Genomic DNA, 16,785 nt, shown 5'->3' on the forward strand with positions numbered 1-16,785 from the left:
TGATCACAAACGCTCACATGGAGTCTCTTCTTGTTCGTGGCTAGTGTGACAGTTAACTAGAGGTAATACGGTAAACAAGGACCCAGACATTTGTCCAACAGTTAAAGAATTGCAAAACAAAATATTTCAGTTAACCAACCGGGGGCGTGCAATATTTAAAGATGTAGCGAATGCAAGTAAGCAACAGAGAAATAAAATTGGAAAGAAAACAAGAGAAGAAATAACAGTACATTTTCACGAAGTAATTCACAGCAATTATATTCAAAACGAAATGAGACATTAAAGTATGGAGTTTTGTGGCCAGATACTTCTGATACAATTCTGATTGAGTGAAGGCACACTTAATCCACTAAACAACTCGTTTAAACCATTAAGTTGGTTAATATTATACCTTATGTATATTTGTACCATGTTGATTATTACCATCATATGCTGAACAAAGTGTACTCACGTTTACCATTTCAATGACAGTTGACTGAAAAAACAAGGAACAGCAGTCTGGATTAAAAACTGTACTGTCGTAGACATATGTATTTCTAAAAATGTTTTACGATATAGTAAGTAAAAAATAATTATGACAGCTGATTGTTATAGCTTAATGTTAATAGAATGTTTCTGCTCTGACTGCTAACTTCATTTCATTTTGTTCTGGGAGTAAGATTTAAAATTGTAGGCAAACTCCAATGTTGTGACTACTCGTAAGTTTCTTTCATGTTTCATATTTTATCATGCTCTTTTCTCTAAGATTTAAATGCAAGGTGTATAAATCAGTCTTAGATATATTCCTTGTCCATCTTCTGTATAAAATATCTAAACTATTCCTCTTTATATAGACTTGACAAGCTTTAACATAATATTGGAGTTTAATTTTGTTATTTCCCTAAGGTTATCATTTATTATGTGGAACACCCCATGAGTTATTTTTTATTCTATGGAAGCCGTGCCTGATGAGGAGTTTGATGCTGACTAAAAAAGAAACAGTACATAAGTTGCATGATGAAGGGCAAAGATCCAGTTCACAAAGACTTTATCTTTAAACTCCTGCAAATACAAGTTGTGAGAAATAGGACAGAAACCAAGCAGGCTAGCAATTAAAATGGAGCAGGACTTTCCCATTCATCTCCTGCTACACATCTGTTTGACTGCATCTTAAATTTTAAACAGGAAGGAAACCTGCTCCAGGCCAGATGAATCATCTTTCAGGTCCTGGTTTGTGATTTTAACCTGAGGTGTAAACAGGGAAGCATTCATTATCTTCTATGATTAATATTCCTGCTGATGGCTTCATTTGGATTCTTATTTACTAGATGAGCAAAAATCTCCTGAATTAAACTAATCTTTGGCCATCACAATAAAATCCATTCCCTCACCTCCCAATTTTATACCAATCGCTGCTAAATGACTGAAGTTGAGCTCACCTGCTTACTCCCCTGGTTTTGTGTTTGGTCCCAAGATGAACATTGACCACAGAGTGGCACCATCATTAAAAGTGTCCATTTCCAACTCCCATTCATCACTCAACCTTGTTCCAGCCTTAGTTCATCCTCTGCTTGTCATTCAAACCTGCATGACCTCTAAGCTTAAGTATTTAAACACACTCCTGACCAATCTCATATCCTGCCCTCCATTAACTTAATTTTAATCTAAAATTCTGCTTGCTGTGTCTTAATATGAACCATGTCCCTTTCACTCATTGTACTTAGGTTTACTGACTCACATCGGTTACAATAATGTTACTGCTCAATTTTAAAATTCTCATCCTTGCTTTCAGATTCCACCCAGGTTTCACCCTTTCCATATCGATAATTTCCTTTAGTGCTACAAATTTCAGAAATTCCTCCAGTCCTCTATTTCTGGCCTTTCAGGAGTCCTGCGCTATTCACTCAACCTTTGGTAGCTGTTGTGTCAGTTGTCAAGGCTGTGAGCTCTGGTATTTCCTCCCTAATCCATATCCTCTCTTTGTTCCTTTAAGACACTCCTTTATATTTACAAATTTGTTATGTTGCTGTATATGATAGGATGTATCTGAAACAGTTAGCTAACATAATGAGATCACATACATCCATCATGTTAAGGATATAGATGTCTCTTCTTGGGAGTTGCAGATGTCTCTAATTTTGTGTTCTAGAATGTGTCAGTCGCACTTATATGTACTTTTCAGTTGAGCATGGTATCTCACAAGTGACTAGCATTTATCTCAGATGTGATATAACTAGTCAATAAGAACTACATTGTAAACCTTTACTGGTTATTCAGATGAAATCTTTTAGCTCCTGCTGATTATATGTGGTGTTTCTTTTCCTCATGTTGTCAGTAGCATAGAGTGATACCAAAATAAAAGATTGGTGGCAATGAATCTACCTGAGGCTTCTCATTCACACCATTGTAACTTACTGGAGGTTTGGTCTCCTGACATTATAAGATGGTAACAGCAACTAGCAAAAGCTGAAAGAAAAGTCTTTTGTTCTACAAAATATCCAACTATCTGAGAAGAAGCAAATAAGAAAATGTTAATTGAGGACACAAAAACACACAGAGCCAATTAGTTCAGCGAGTGCAGGAGCCAACAGTTAGCAATTGAATTAGATTTGCCTCAGGGCAACTGACTGTGTGGAGTTTGCACATTCTCTTTGTGTCTGCATTGGTTTCCTCTGGGTGCCCCAGTTTCCTTTCACATTCCAAAAATGTGCAAGTTAGGCATGCTAAATTGTCCATCGTGTAGGTTATTAATCAGGGGTAAATGTAAGGGAATGGGTCTGGGTGGGTTACTCTTTGGACGGTCAATGTGGACTTGTTGGGCTGAAGGACCTGTTTCCACACTGTAGGGATCCTAGTTCTAAAAAAAACATTTATTGTTACATCAACTGACATGAGTCAGCAAAATGTTTGCACGTCACCACTTACGGCATCATCTGAGACACAAAGGTTTCTGGGAACAGAATCTTAGGTACAAAGCAGAAAAATAAGGAAAACAAAGTTAAAAAGTCAAACATTACAGTCTTTATTACTAAAATGTAGAAAAAGAAATAAGCATAGTTAACAGGTGAACACCATAGTCCATAACTGCCTGGCTCAACCTCCTCACAAGGGCTCAACTTCTCCCTCATCGGAGCCCCAGCTATCTGCTCTCACCACCTTGCAGCCTGTTCTGGCTACTACTGCCACTTGTTCCCTGCTCTCATTCTCGCCAGCAGCCACTCTGGGCTGTCTGCTCCCATTAAGCAAGTAACTAATACTGCTGGAAACTGAAAACAACTGGAATTAATGGAAAATATTGAAAATGCTTATGTAGACCACAGTCTTAAAAAGCAGCAAGGGAAAAACAGAATGATGTCACATAATATTGGACACCTAAAGAGTGTTAAGGCCCTTAGAGAGATGATGTTTTGTACATTTAAGGAAAACTTTAGGCTGAGAAATTAAAAGAGGGCACAATTCATAATATTTAATAATGAACATTGCTAAACTCTTCAAAATCTTCAATAAAGAAGAAAAGAATATTTGATATGAAGGCCATTCATGAAGGAAATTGTAGAAAGTGCTATATAATTCAACTAATGAGAGAGGAAATGTCAAAGACAAAAAAGAGTTTATTTAGGTTAGAATTCTGAGTAATAAAAACTAATTTTTAATGCACAATCAAAACTTTTCGAAAAATTGCAATAGCAGCATGACACCATTTCTTTTCAAACGTACATCTGCAAAAGAAACAGAGAGAACAAAATAATTTATGTTGTTTAAAAAGGTATGAAAACCATTAAGAAAATGGAGGACAATGACATGAGTAGTCTTATCTCCATGTTAGGGAGAAATGCATCATTTATTCACTTTTAAACATTTCAAAGATCTTTTAAAATAAACCTTCTGCCCTTCACCTGAAAATTCTTCCCTGTGTTATTGATCCTTCAACTAAGGAGAACTGCTAATTCTTATTGACCTTGTCCATGTCTCTCATAATGTCCCACACCTCACTCAGGTTCCCCCTCAGTCTTCTCTGCTCTAAAGAAAACAACCTGAGCTTAACCAGCTTCTCTTCATAGCTATAACGTTCCAACTCAGGGGTAACATCTTGGTGAATGTACTCTGCACCTTCTCCAGTGCAAACACATCTCTCCTACAGTGTGGTGACCACAACTGCACACAATACTTCATCTGTAACTTAACTAAAGTTTTGCACAGATCCAACATAGCTTTTATAATGCATGTCATGACTGATAAAGGCAAATAAGCAAAACTGAGGACTGCAGATGCTGGCAAGTGTCTTGTATGCTTTCTTAACCACCCTATTAACCTGTCCATATTGCCTTCAGGGATCTGTTGTCAAGCACCCCAAGATCCCTCTGTCCCTCTGAGTTTCCAAGTGTTCTGTTTTAATTGAGTACTCCCTTGTCTTGTTATTTCTTCCAAAGTTCATTAACTCAATTTTTAAGTTTAAATTCCATCTGCCATTGATCTGCCCATTTGGCCAACCCATCTACATCTTCCTGTAAACTAAAATTGTCTTCCTCAATATTAACCACTTGGCCAATCTGTGTGTCCTCTGCAAACTCTTAACTTAATATTCCACACCACCATCCCCCATACCTATCCTCTTCTATATCATTTATGTATCACAAACAATAAGAGAGCCAACATTAATCTCTGTGGTTTGCCTCTGGAACTGGTCTCTAGTTACACAATCACATTTCTATCACTGCCCTCTGTCTCTTACCACTAAGCCGACTTTGGAACCTACCAAGTTACCCTGGATCCCATATGCTTGGTTTTGATAAAATCCATATAAACTACATCAAATGTATTACTGTCATCGACAGATATGATCACCCCTCAAAAAAAACAATCAAATTTGTTAGGCATGACCACCTCTGATAAAAGCATGCTGAATATCCTTGACCAAACCTTGCCTCTCCAAGTGGATGAATTCCCTCCATCAAAATTTTCTCCAGTAGTTCCCCTATCACTGATGTGAGACTCACTGATCTATAATGCTCTAGTTTATCCTGACCACCATTTTTTGAAAAGTGGAACCACATTATCTGTCTTCAATCCTCTGGCACTTCACCTCTGGCCAGAGACAATCTGAAAATTTGGGTCAGAGCCCCTGTAATTTCCACTATTTCCTCCCACATCAATCTGAGATACAACTCATCCAGATCTTGGAACTTGTCCACTTTTAAGTCTGCCAAAAGCTCTATCAACCTCCCCATTCCTTATGTCAATCTGCTCAAGAATTTCATATTCCTTCTTCTTGAACTCTGTACATATACCCTCCCTCTCCTGAATTAGGACAGAATATAAAGTACTTATTCAACACCCTACCAATGTCCACCAGCTCCAAGCACAGATTTCCTCCCGGTCCCTAATCGGCCTTACTCTTTCGTTCATATTTCTTTCCTTTCTTGTTACTATATCGTGTATTGAAACACCTCAACCAGTTCAGGAGGCAAATACCAGTGATCAACATAATGTAACTCAAGAAAAGAAGATTTCATAGATTTTAGAAAATTGTTCATTGAACTTGAGGGAAAAAATAAACCACAAAGGTTTTCACGGTTTTGGAAGAACGACTTAATTGTTTTCCAACCACGGGTAAACCTTTAGAATCTGATATCCTTAACAACACAATTACCAGGAGTTGGTAGTAGACCTTTGATGCAACCAATTCAGATATTTAGAAGGAGCAAAATGAAGAGAATTCATCATCTTTAGCATCTATGGTTAAACATGATGAGGTCATTCAAAATGAGTGTAGGTGCAAATGGAAGAAATACATGTAAGTCTACTGTGTTACAACTTAAAAAGGAGAAATTACTACACTACATTACTAATGTAGTATTACTATATTAATAAAAACAACTATGTACCCTGACATGATCTGAGGAAACTAAAAGTCATTTAAAGGAGACAAACATTCAACAGTGGCTTCAATGTCAGAGATAAAGCCATTCTTTACATTAAAAATTCACCAAGGTTTCAGCATAGCAATGAACTGAACTTGAATATTTCATCCTCAAGTAGCAGACTTTTAATCCAACCAAGTTGCCTTAGGTTCAGAGATTTGTGGGGAGACGAGGTAGCAATGGGGAGGTGGTGCCATAGTGTTATTGTCACTAGCCTTGTAATCAGGCTAATTTTCTTGACAGAGGTATGAACCTCAGCATTACAGATGGTGATATTTGAATCAATGAAAATTTGGAATTGCAAGCTATCATACTGGTAAAGTCACTACAGGACGAGTCTCTCATTAAAGAGATATGACCTGGTTGTGGTTTAACTGGAGGGTCTCCATGCCTCAGGTGAAGGGCAAGGTTGAGAAGGCAGACTCAGCCAATGCAGGAATTGAAACCATTTAGTTGGCATCACTCTACATCAAAAACCAGCCGTCAGCCAACCGAACTAATCAACCTCCTACTATTTCAAATCTCCCTCATTTCTATTGACATTAATAAAAATAAAAATCATGAGAGATGTTAAAAAAGGTTATTAATTCACCACCCTCTATGCATTATCACACAAAGTCAAGAATATAGAGTCTGCTTCTTTTTGTTTTTGGTTGTGGACAGAATTGGAAATAAGCCCTATTTAACAATAAAGATCGAGGAAGGAATTGCTATACTTTTAAAGAGTAAGTTACTGAAACCCCTTGTGAGTATGTTTACATTGTTGCTTTGCAAGCTATGGAGGAAGGTATAAGGGTAGCTGGCACAATATGGAGCATTTGTGTAAAGTGAGATTCAAACTGCATCAAATAGTTGATTGGTTTGGGCAATTATGGCCAACTGTAGATGGTAAATTTCCTCAGCCAACTGTCAACTCTTTGTTTGGTTCTTGGATAGCTAAATAGTTTATGAATATGAACAATACAGGGCAAGCCCTTGGACCTCTGGAAAGGGAGGTAGTCTCTCTCTCTCTCTTCTCGCTCTCTCTGTCTACCTAGTGAAATACCTGAAGCTAAGAAGAGCCAGTTGTCTTCTCTCACTAGTTACTATAAGGTGTTGCTTTTAATCAATAAGTCATGGACTCTATAGTTTGTGAACCAGTCACTCTATGTCTCCAGTGAAGACGTAACTGAGCTCAGACAGAAAAAATTGGAGATTTGGAGGACTTGCGAAACGAAAATCAAGCACATCCAATGCTAGAACTGAACTGTCCATTCAACTGATTTCTCAGTATTTGCTTTCCCTCAGACAATGACACCAACATTTTTATCTGTCTGTACATGTCTGTATATGCATGTAAGAGTTTTTACAAGGAGTTAGAGTAACTGGTAGAGTTATATATCAACTGCTCATAGCTATTTACATTTGGCTAGAATCTACATATTTTTAATAAATAGTAGTTATGGTGGCACGGTGGCTCAGTGGTTAGCACTGCTGCCTCACAGTACCAGGGTCCTGGGTTCAATTCCTGCCTGTCTGTGTGGAGTTTGCACATTGTCAGCGTGGGTTTGCTCTGGTTTCCTCCCACAGTCCAAAGATGTGCAGGTCTGGTGAATTGGCCATGCTAAATTGCCCACGGTGTTAGGGGAATGGGTCTAGGTGGGTTTTTCTTCGGAGGGGCGGTGTGGACTTGTTGGGTCGAAGGGCCTATTTCCACACTATAGAGAATCTAAATACATCAATCTGGTCCATAATTTATATTAACCTGAGTCTAGGAGACAGGAAAATTAAGAACTTTTTTCATGCCATGATATTTTTAAAACATTTTAGTGACAACTCTGGGAGTATGAAGGCTTGATTTCAGTGGGTTACTCCAGTGAGTCATGACAACAGCTACGTTGTACAGTCTTACAAACATGCCAAAGGATGAAACAATAATGTGATCATTACATTATTTATTAACATCTACATTGCCTTGTGAATGTTATATGAACATAAAGACATAATGCTGTTATTCGCATACCACCATTGAAATGGCTTTTGTTTTTAAACTTTAAACAATTTAAATTTGCATTGAATGTAAAAGTTTTCAATTCTGAATTCGCTGATTGATTTGCTGCTTACTCGTCATACATGATAGCAGATAATGCTTACCAAAGAGAACACTACTCCAAAGAATAGGCAGACTCTACCTTTAATGGTCTCAGCTTCTATTTCTTTATTGACTCATTGGTATTTTTTGCAATGGCAACCTGACATTCAAAGATAAAATTACAACATGGTCACTTGTTGGCATTTGCTGTTTTAGTAAAAAAATGAAATGATATAAGAGAGATGCAATAGTATGAATGACCTTCAGTGCTTAGCTTGTTTTTGCTTTTCCTCCCCCAGATTTTTGAAACAGGAAGGGTTCTCTGAACTCTTTGGTAGTCAAGTTAATCAGTGAACTCCAAGTATGGATGGAAAATCCACAAGCTCGTTGTTTCGCTATCCCACGTCCTTCTGCGTTTACGCATTGCTGACACTGATGGTATTGTTAATTCTCATTTTAAACATTGCACAAATCAAGGTGGGTGGAGTAATCAAAGTTTGTTCACAGCAAACTGATATGAAAAACAATGTATGAGGTGGCCATGTTTAAAATGTGACACTTGTATTACAAATGGAAAGTATTTCTAGATTTGTTGTGGTTTGGTTATTTGTAATGACATGTTTTTCTTCTAGCTTCCATATTGTTTTCAATGTTTTCCATAACTTTCTCTACTGGGATCCTGTCCTATAGGCATCAGTGTCCTTCCAGTTTCTTTCCCCAGTAACCATTCTGAACATCAGTGCACCACAACTGACCCAAATCTTCAATCCATTTGATGTCCAAACCATCAGCATACTCAGGAATCACATCTGCACCCTGATGCAGCAGGTCCAACTCTAAACTGAGCTTGCATTTGCTGCACTCCACACTCACTTGACTTGAACAAAGATCCTGCCGTCCTGGAAAGTTTCTCCTGGGATTGGTCCAGCAAGTCAGGAAATTTTCTAACCCATACTGCCAATTTGGGAATATAAAAACCAGGCTGATGTGTTCAGATGTAATCACTTCATGATGTAATTCTAGGGCTTTTAGAATTATGAAGAGAATTGATACGTGATCTGGGCAAATTGCTCACAATGGTTAAGTGTTCAAATCCACAAGGCAAAACATATAAAAATAGAACCTATGATGAGAGAACTGGTAGAATAATTGGTAAACATCTGCAGTAAATTACCAAGGAAGACCACTGAGATTGATAGCATGGAGAGAATCATTTAATCTCATGCTAATGGTATGATATGTATCAGAAATCAAAGCTGATGACCAATTATTTTTCTGTTCATTAAGAATAAAACACCAGATACTAGAATGTTGTGTGTAACTGCAAGTTCTTTAATCACTGAGTGATGTATAACCCTCAGGATATCTTCATTTCAAAACACTTCCTTTATTGATTTCAGGAGTTTTTTAGACTGTAATAGATGTTGTTACAACATGGGGTAAGCCCCTCTGCTAATTTAAACCAGACACACAGATAAGATTCACCCTGTGCTATAATCTGTTAAAATTCGAGAGGCAAAGAACTATCCCAAAAGTCATGATTTTAAAGTCAAAATTGACAATTTTTTAAAGTCTAACAAAGAAGATTAACTAACAACTATTTACAACGCCTTTCTCTTAAACCTATCTTTTACCTCCCCCCTCCCCAATTACAACTTACAGAAAAATAATCACGTTTCAAAACCAGTCAGCTTTGCTGAGTTTCCTCGGTAGAGTTTCCTCTGTAGATTCTCTCTTTCCAGGTTGGTTTTGATGTTTTTTTCTGTGCAAGCTCCTTCTCCAGACAGTACCTCTTGGAGACCTCATACTAGCAGCCTAGATCTATTGGTCTTCTGGCATTTCTCTTTGCCGCTCTGGCTAACTGTTCACAATGTCTGATATTTATACCCCGAAACATTGAATTGTTTCATTGACTTTAATATTATCAAAATACTATATTCAAACTTGTTTGGAGTTTGGTATCTTGGGGAATAATTTAAACTGATTGGCTGAATTTGAATTTGTTTTCATCTCATGGCAACCCAGCTACTCTAGCAGTTTCGACTAAATGTTAAATTGTTACCTTGTTCCAGACTCTCTTTGTTTTTCTAAGTCCTTGCTAGCTTTTCAACTCTCTTAAAGGTGCAGTACCCCTACACCTTCATAACACCTCCCCCTTTAAGAAAAAATGAACAATCCTAACAAAAAGATGGCTTCATTTTTTTTCTCTAATCCTTAACTGCAATATCATGACATGCAAATTACTTTAATATAAGTTCATATTAACTTATTCCCACCTATCAATGAATAGATACCAATCTCATCTATACTTTATCCATTAAATCTGCGATAACACACTTGTGATTATATTCTTACAACTCGCAACATATACGATATGTAAATTAAAAGTCTGTAACATAAGACTCCAATGAAATATTCTCATATTCTTGTCTTTAAAGCATTCTAAGAATGTAAAAGGTTTGTGATCCGTATACATAGTTCGTGACATACACATTAAAACGCTGTAAGGCCAGTACCAAACTCAATGGTTCTTTATCAATCGTGGTGTATTTTCTCTGGTAGATGTTGAGTTTCTTTAAAAAGTAACCAACTGACAGTTCAATCCCATCCTCATCTTCCTATAGCAGTAGAGTTCCAACTCTTATGTCACTAGCGTCGATGACAACTTTAAAAGGTTTTGAAAAGTTTTGTGTAGTTAAAATTGGTGCAGTGGTTAATGTTGCTTTTAAATGGTCGACTACTTCCTGCCACTGTTCTGTCCACCAAAACTTTGTGTTCTTCTTCAGCAAATCGGTTAACGGTTGCTATACTGCTGAAGTTTGGAGCAAATTTTCGATGGAATGCACTTAGTCCCAAGAATCGAAGCACCTCTTTCTTTGAGGTTGGTCGTGAAAATTCCTCGATGGCCTTCGTCTTTGCATTCCATGGCGTCAACCTTCCATGACCAATGTTATGACCCAAGAACATCACCTCTGATTTTGTGAATTCTGTTTTATTTAAGTTTATTACCAGTTTTACTTCTCATAGTCATTCAAAGAGCTCTGCCAACTGTACCATGTGTTCTTTCCAGGACTTACTAAAGATCCCTACATTTTCCCAAAAGACTGCAAAGTTTCTTAACCAAGTCACAACTCTGTTCATGAGCCTTTGGAATGTGGCTGGTGCATTCTTTATTCCAAAAGGCATCATTTAAATTGATATAGCCCATTTAGAGTTACAAACACAGAAAATTCTTTCGTTGTCTCTGATAAAGGTACCTGCCAGTAACCATGCAGTAAATCCAACTTGGTGATGTAACTGGCTTGTCTAACTTTCTCAGTGCAGTTCTCCAATCTCAGAATTGGATATGAGTCCAACTTTGTAATGATGTCGACCCTCCGATAATCAACACAAAATAGTTGCGTCCTGTCCGGTTTCGTTGGGTTACGATCGGCAAACTGCACTCACTCTGGCTCGGTTCAATGATATCCTTGTTGAGCATGGCCGCCACCTCCTTCTGGACCAATCTGGCTTTGAAAGGATCAAGCCAATAGGGGTGTTGTTTTATCAGAGCAGTATTCCCTACATCCATTTCATGTACAATAGCATTTGTTTCCCCCCCCCCGTCTGATTGTTACATATGTCCTTATACTGCAGTAACAAATCTTTCAACTATGTTCTGTGCTCCTGAGACAGATAGTTTACTAGCTTATCCCACTGCTCAAGAACTTCTTCATTTTCTAATCTATTTTGAAGCACATCAAAATTCACATCGTCTGGATTTAATTCTTCACTCTGCAGGGCAGTAACTAACACCTATTTCTCCAGTTTTTTCTCCCTAGTATAATACAGTTTCAACATGTTCACATGACATACACAATACTGTTTTTTTCCAATCTGGCATCTTTATTAGATAGTTCACCTGACTCAACTTTTCCTCAACTTGATAGGGACCACTGAACCTGGCTTTGAAGGGATCTCCTATCGCTAGTAACTATACTAACACATAAACCCTTCGGGAAAAGTCCAAGTCTCAGATTTTTTATCTGCCACCTGCTTTATTCTATGCTGTGCCCTCTTTAGGTGCTATTTAGGTAACTCACCTCCTTGATTTAATCTCTCCCTCACCTCTGATACATAATCTAAGTGTGAGGCCTCCAATTTTGGTCCTGTCAATTTTTCTTTAATGAATTTTAAAGGGTCTCTCACTTCATGCTCAAATAATAACTTGAGGGGAATGAACTGAGTAGATTCATTTGGGGCATCTCTAATGGCAAACAATATGAGTGGGATACTTTTATCCTAATCATTTGGGTAATCCTGATAGTATGCTGTCAACATGGTCTTCAAGGTCTGATGCCACCTTTGTAAAGGTCTCCGGGATTCAGGATGATATGCATTTGATTTAAAGTGCTCTATACCTAAGCTATCCATAACCTCCTTAATTAGCCTAGCAGTAAAATTTGACCCTTAGTCTGACTGAATCTCTCTGGGTAACCCATACCACATGAAGAAAGCTAGTAACTCTTCTACCAACCTTTTTGCCTTAATACTCCATAATGGAGTTGCCTCCAGAAATCTGGTAACACATTCACTATAGTTAGCACTTTAAGTTCTCGGGAGGGAACCTACACAATCGATTATAACCTGTGTGACAGGTTCTTGAAATGTGAGAATTGGCAACAAAGGTGCTGACTTTATTACCACTTGTAGCATACCTACCATTTGGCATGTATGACACGTATGGCAAAAGTTAACTACATCCTTGTGCATTCCAGGCCAATGAAAATGTTTTTACACCTTGGCCTGAGTCTTTCTTACCCCTTGGTGACCTCCTACAGGCAGTTCATGCGCTACCCGTAACACGTTCTGTCTGTCTACTACCTGCAACACAAATTGGTGCACTTTGGCCCACTTCTCCTCTGCACTAACCTGCTGTGGTCTCTATTTCTGTCTTAGGATTCTATCTTTCAGGTAATAACCCTCAGGAATATCCTCTTTCAGAGTACGCATCCACATATATATCTTTTATTGTCATCTTTTTCTGTTGCAAATCCCTTAGCCTCTCAGGACTAAACTCTTCTGTCTGACCCCCTGCCTGTTCAGGTTTTTCCTGCACCATTATTTCACACAGGGTGTCCGCTAACTGAACCACAACTCCTTCATCTTTCTCCTTATTTTTTGCTTCGTGCTGTGACCTATGATAGTGGGATCTGGTTACAACACAATTTGGGAAAATATCAGGATATTTCTATTATAACTCCTTGGTTTCTTGGTCTTCCTTGGGTTTCTCAACAACAAAGGGTGTCGCTCCCACCTTGGAGCCTACTGAATCATTTCCAAGAACAAACTGGATTCCTGGTACTGATATTCTGTCAATCACTCCCACTGTAACTTCCCCAGTCTTGAGGTGGCACTCCAACCTGATCTTACATAGGGGAACGCTAAATTTCTGTCTGTAAATCCTACAAATTACCACACTCTCAGGTAACAAATCAGAAAGAGTGCAAATTCACTCGTCCCTTACTATCAACAACTCATTAGATCCTGTATCTCTCAAAATTATAACTTCCTACCTTTCTCCCCCTGTTCTTTCTGAGTGAACTTTACTCACAGAGGCGAATTCTTTATAGTGATCAGGTACTAACTCCAATCACAGCCCCTGTCTAGGCTGTGTGCTGTCCTGCAGCTCTTCAGCTCTTCTTGGGGTTTGCTTTCCTACCTTCATTAATGACACTGGCTTAGCTTCTTTTGCCAGATCTTTACCCACAGTGCTTTTCTTTAATAAACAGCGTTGTGACTTGATGTATCCCACTTTATCACAGTGAGGCCTTTCACCTCCTTTCCAACCTCTTTTTTTAAACCTTATTTAACACTAGTAAACACCAGTGTTCTCTACTTTTGGTTTCGTAGTATAGGATCTCCTCTTCTCCCAACTTCTGTCCCTCACAGGACAAAATTCTGGCCAGAAGCTTGTCTTATGCACCATCATGTACTCATCTGCTAATTCTGCTGCTCTTCTCACTTCCTGAGCTTTCTGTTCTTCCACATGAATTCTTACCATCTCTGAAAGTGAATTTTTAAAGTTCTCCAGCAGAATAATCTCTCTTGGAGCCTCATGGGTCCTATTTATCTTTAAAGCACACACCCATCTATCAAAATGACCATGGTTAATCCATTCAAACTCAACATAAGTCTGACCTGGTTCCTTCTTTACCTTTTTGAACTGCTGTTTATATGCTTCTGCTACCAATTCACAAGCACTTAAAATAGCCTGTTTGATCTCTTCATAATCTCTTGACGCCTCATCTGACAGTACGGCAAACACCTCACTAGGTCTGCCTACCAGTTTAGTCTGAACTAGCATTACCCCTAAATCCTTGGACCACCCCATCTGTCTACCCAATTCTTCAAATTAAATAAAAAAGGCTTTAACATCTTCCTCATCAAAATGTGGCAGAGTTTTGACATATTTGTAAATGTCATTACTCTTTTCATCCCCATCCTGTTAACTTACTTTGCTGACTAAGTTGCAACTTTTCAAGTTCAAATTCTCTCTCTTTTTGCTCAGCTAAGAAACTTCTCTCTTTCTCTTTTTCCTCTCTGTCCCTTTTTTTCTTTCTCTCTCCCTCTCTCCTTCCTCTTTCTCTCTCTTTATCTTCTGACTTCATTCTTCTCAATTGCAATTCAAGTTTTTCTAACTCTCCCTCACTTGTCTGAATCTCTGACACACCAAAGTGTTTGAGTAACTCTCTTACAATTTCAGCTTACTTTTGTCTTTAGTTAAACCCAAATCTAACTTCTTTGCTAATTCTAAAAGTATGGCCTTTTTCTTTCCTTCTAAACTTTCTTGGCAAATTTGAGAATCATCTTCAAATCTCAGAACCTCTTTAGCTATTTTGTCACTTTTAATTTAATCAACCACAAGTCACTGAAATTAAACAAATTGTCTCACTTACGTTTTATTTAAAGATCGAGAACACCAACCTGCAAGAATTTAATTCTATTGGGCTTTATCGCATCCCAAATCTATTCAGAGCTGTCCAAATCTCAGACTGGATCTGTCTAAACCTGTTCAAATCATGAATCTGAAATGCAAACTGCTCAAATCCTAACGATGAACCCCAATCTGTTGCGACACAATTGAAAAGCATTGAAAAGTAGTCACTAAAACAGGAAATAGAAATTATTATGTACAGATTATTTAAAAAGTTGCTCTTTTACACAGAATCATAATGCTTCAATAGATGAGTCAAACCAGAACTGGAGGATTTACCCACTTCCCAAACTTAACTCCAGAGAGAAGCAACAAATGCAGCCCAAGAGGGATCTCTGGACAGAAAGACTGGTGCAATGTGGCTACCAGAATCACAGCTTCACCCCTGAAGAAAGATCAGAGGGAACGTTCCTTATGAAAATGATCGAATGGCCAAAACCACCCAACTCTGCTGTGCCCTTTCAGAAAAGCAGCAACCCAGCATACAGTCCCTTTGTAATTTTAAATTCTGCAAAGACTTTCTATGTGGGGGATCAGTTTCAAGTGATGCTGCAGATGTATGATTTTGATGGTCACCCAAAGCGATATGGGGGTGACTATCTCCAAGCTCGGATCCACACCCCAGCTTTAAAAGCTGGTTCAGCAGGAACAGTTATAGACAACCAAAATGGATTTTACTATATCAATTTTAACTTATCTTGGCCGGGAAAAGTTGAAGTCTCTGTTTTACTGGTTCATCCCAGTGAAGGGATCCAAGTACTTAAAAGATTACGTGAGGAACGGCCAGAGAGAGTATATTTTAAAAGTACCTTCAAATCAGGAGCTGTCTCCGAGACCACTGTGTGTAATCTTTGTTTGTCTCTATCTCAACCACTCTGTAACTTTACTGATGTCAGGACTGGGGAGCCTTGGTTCTGTTACAAACCAAAGGAGCTTCCCTGCTCTGCTCGTATCAACCATATTATGGCGGGCTATGAGCAGAACCTTTTAGAAGGAGAAGAAGGTCATTATTTCCAAAGGTATGCTTTTTTTTAACTTTTATGTCCTCTATCTTCCTTTCTGTGACCTTCATAATAACATGATTTGGAGAATCCAGTATTGGACTGGGGTGTACAAAGTTAAAAATCACACAACACCAGGTTATAGTCCAACAGGTTTAATTGGAAGCACTAGCTTTCAGGTGGTTGTCTGATGAAGGAGCAGCGCTCCAAAAGCTCGTGCTTCCAAATAAACCTGTTGGATTATAACCTGGTGTTGTGTGATTTTTAACTTTGTAATAACAGAGCTAGAATTCAATTCAAAATTCCAATATTGAAAATCTTAGAGTATTACATTTATGTTATATTTAATTGGGGGTTTTATTAATTTAAGAGACAGGTAAGCTTTTTTTAATCGAATCACAGGTCACCAAAGATCACTTACATATAACTGTAGAATAGGTGAAGGAACCTGAAATTTCTGCCCGCTTTCTAAACAATTAGTGTTTCTAATTTTAACAGTTTTTACCTTTTGAAATAGGATCCTCAGCTTCCACACTCACTGACTAGTATACATATGTTTGGAAAGACCCGTGTCAGGCAAGATAGAACACTTTGGCTGCAGTCTCAAATCTGGCTAATTTTACTATTAATTCAAAACACCCTCCTTCACAATCCCTTTGTTTCAAATCTGCTTACGGACAGGAGTTGCACAGGAGCTACAGAGAAGATTTATTTGACAGTCAAATAATTTCACTGAGTTAAGCATACATTGAAAATTTAACAAGAAAATTTAACAAATTTCACCCTTCTTTCAAACCTTCTTCTGTAAAATCACTCAGGCACTCTTCCTCTATTCCA

General features: G+C 38.1%; 1 protein-coding gene across 2 annotated transcripts in view; it reads left to right on the top strand.

Moving 5' to 3' along the window:
• Positions 1 to 440: 440 nt before the first annotated feature.
• Positions 441 to 16,785, top strand: part of LOC122555264 (NXPE family member 3-like) — a 31,159-nt gene continuing 14,814 nt past the window's right edge. Inside the window, exons 1-3 of one of the 2 annotated variants that reach the window (XM_043701083.2) lie at positions 441 to 557; positions 8,271 to 8,448; positions 15,179 to 15,966. In XM_043701083.2, coding sequence (XP_043557018.2) covers positions 8,335 to 8,448; positions 15,179 to 15,966 — 902 coding nt within the window. In that variant the 5' untranslated portion in view covers positions 441 to 557; positions 8,271 to 8,334. The remainder of the gene's footprint in view (positions 558 to 8,270; positions 8,449 to 15,178; positions 15,967 to 16,785) is intronic. The other variant, XM_043701084.2, reaches the window with a different exon arrangement.

Source organism: Chiloscyllium plagiosum, unplaced genomic scaffold, assembly GCF_037043375.1.
Source record: "Chiloscyllium plagiosum isolate Xiang-an unplaced genomic scaffold, Cpla_swu_hap1 HiC_scaffold_12, whole genome shotgun sequence".
Taxonomy (NCBI): domain Eukaryota; kingdom Metazoa; phylum Chordata; class Chondrichthyes; order Orectolobiformes; family Hemiscylliidae; genus Chiloscyllium; species Chiloscyllium plagiosum.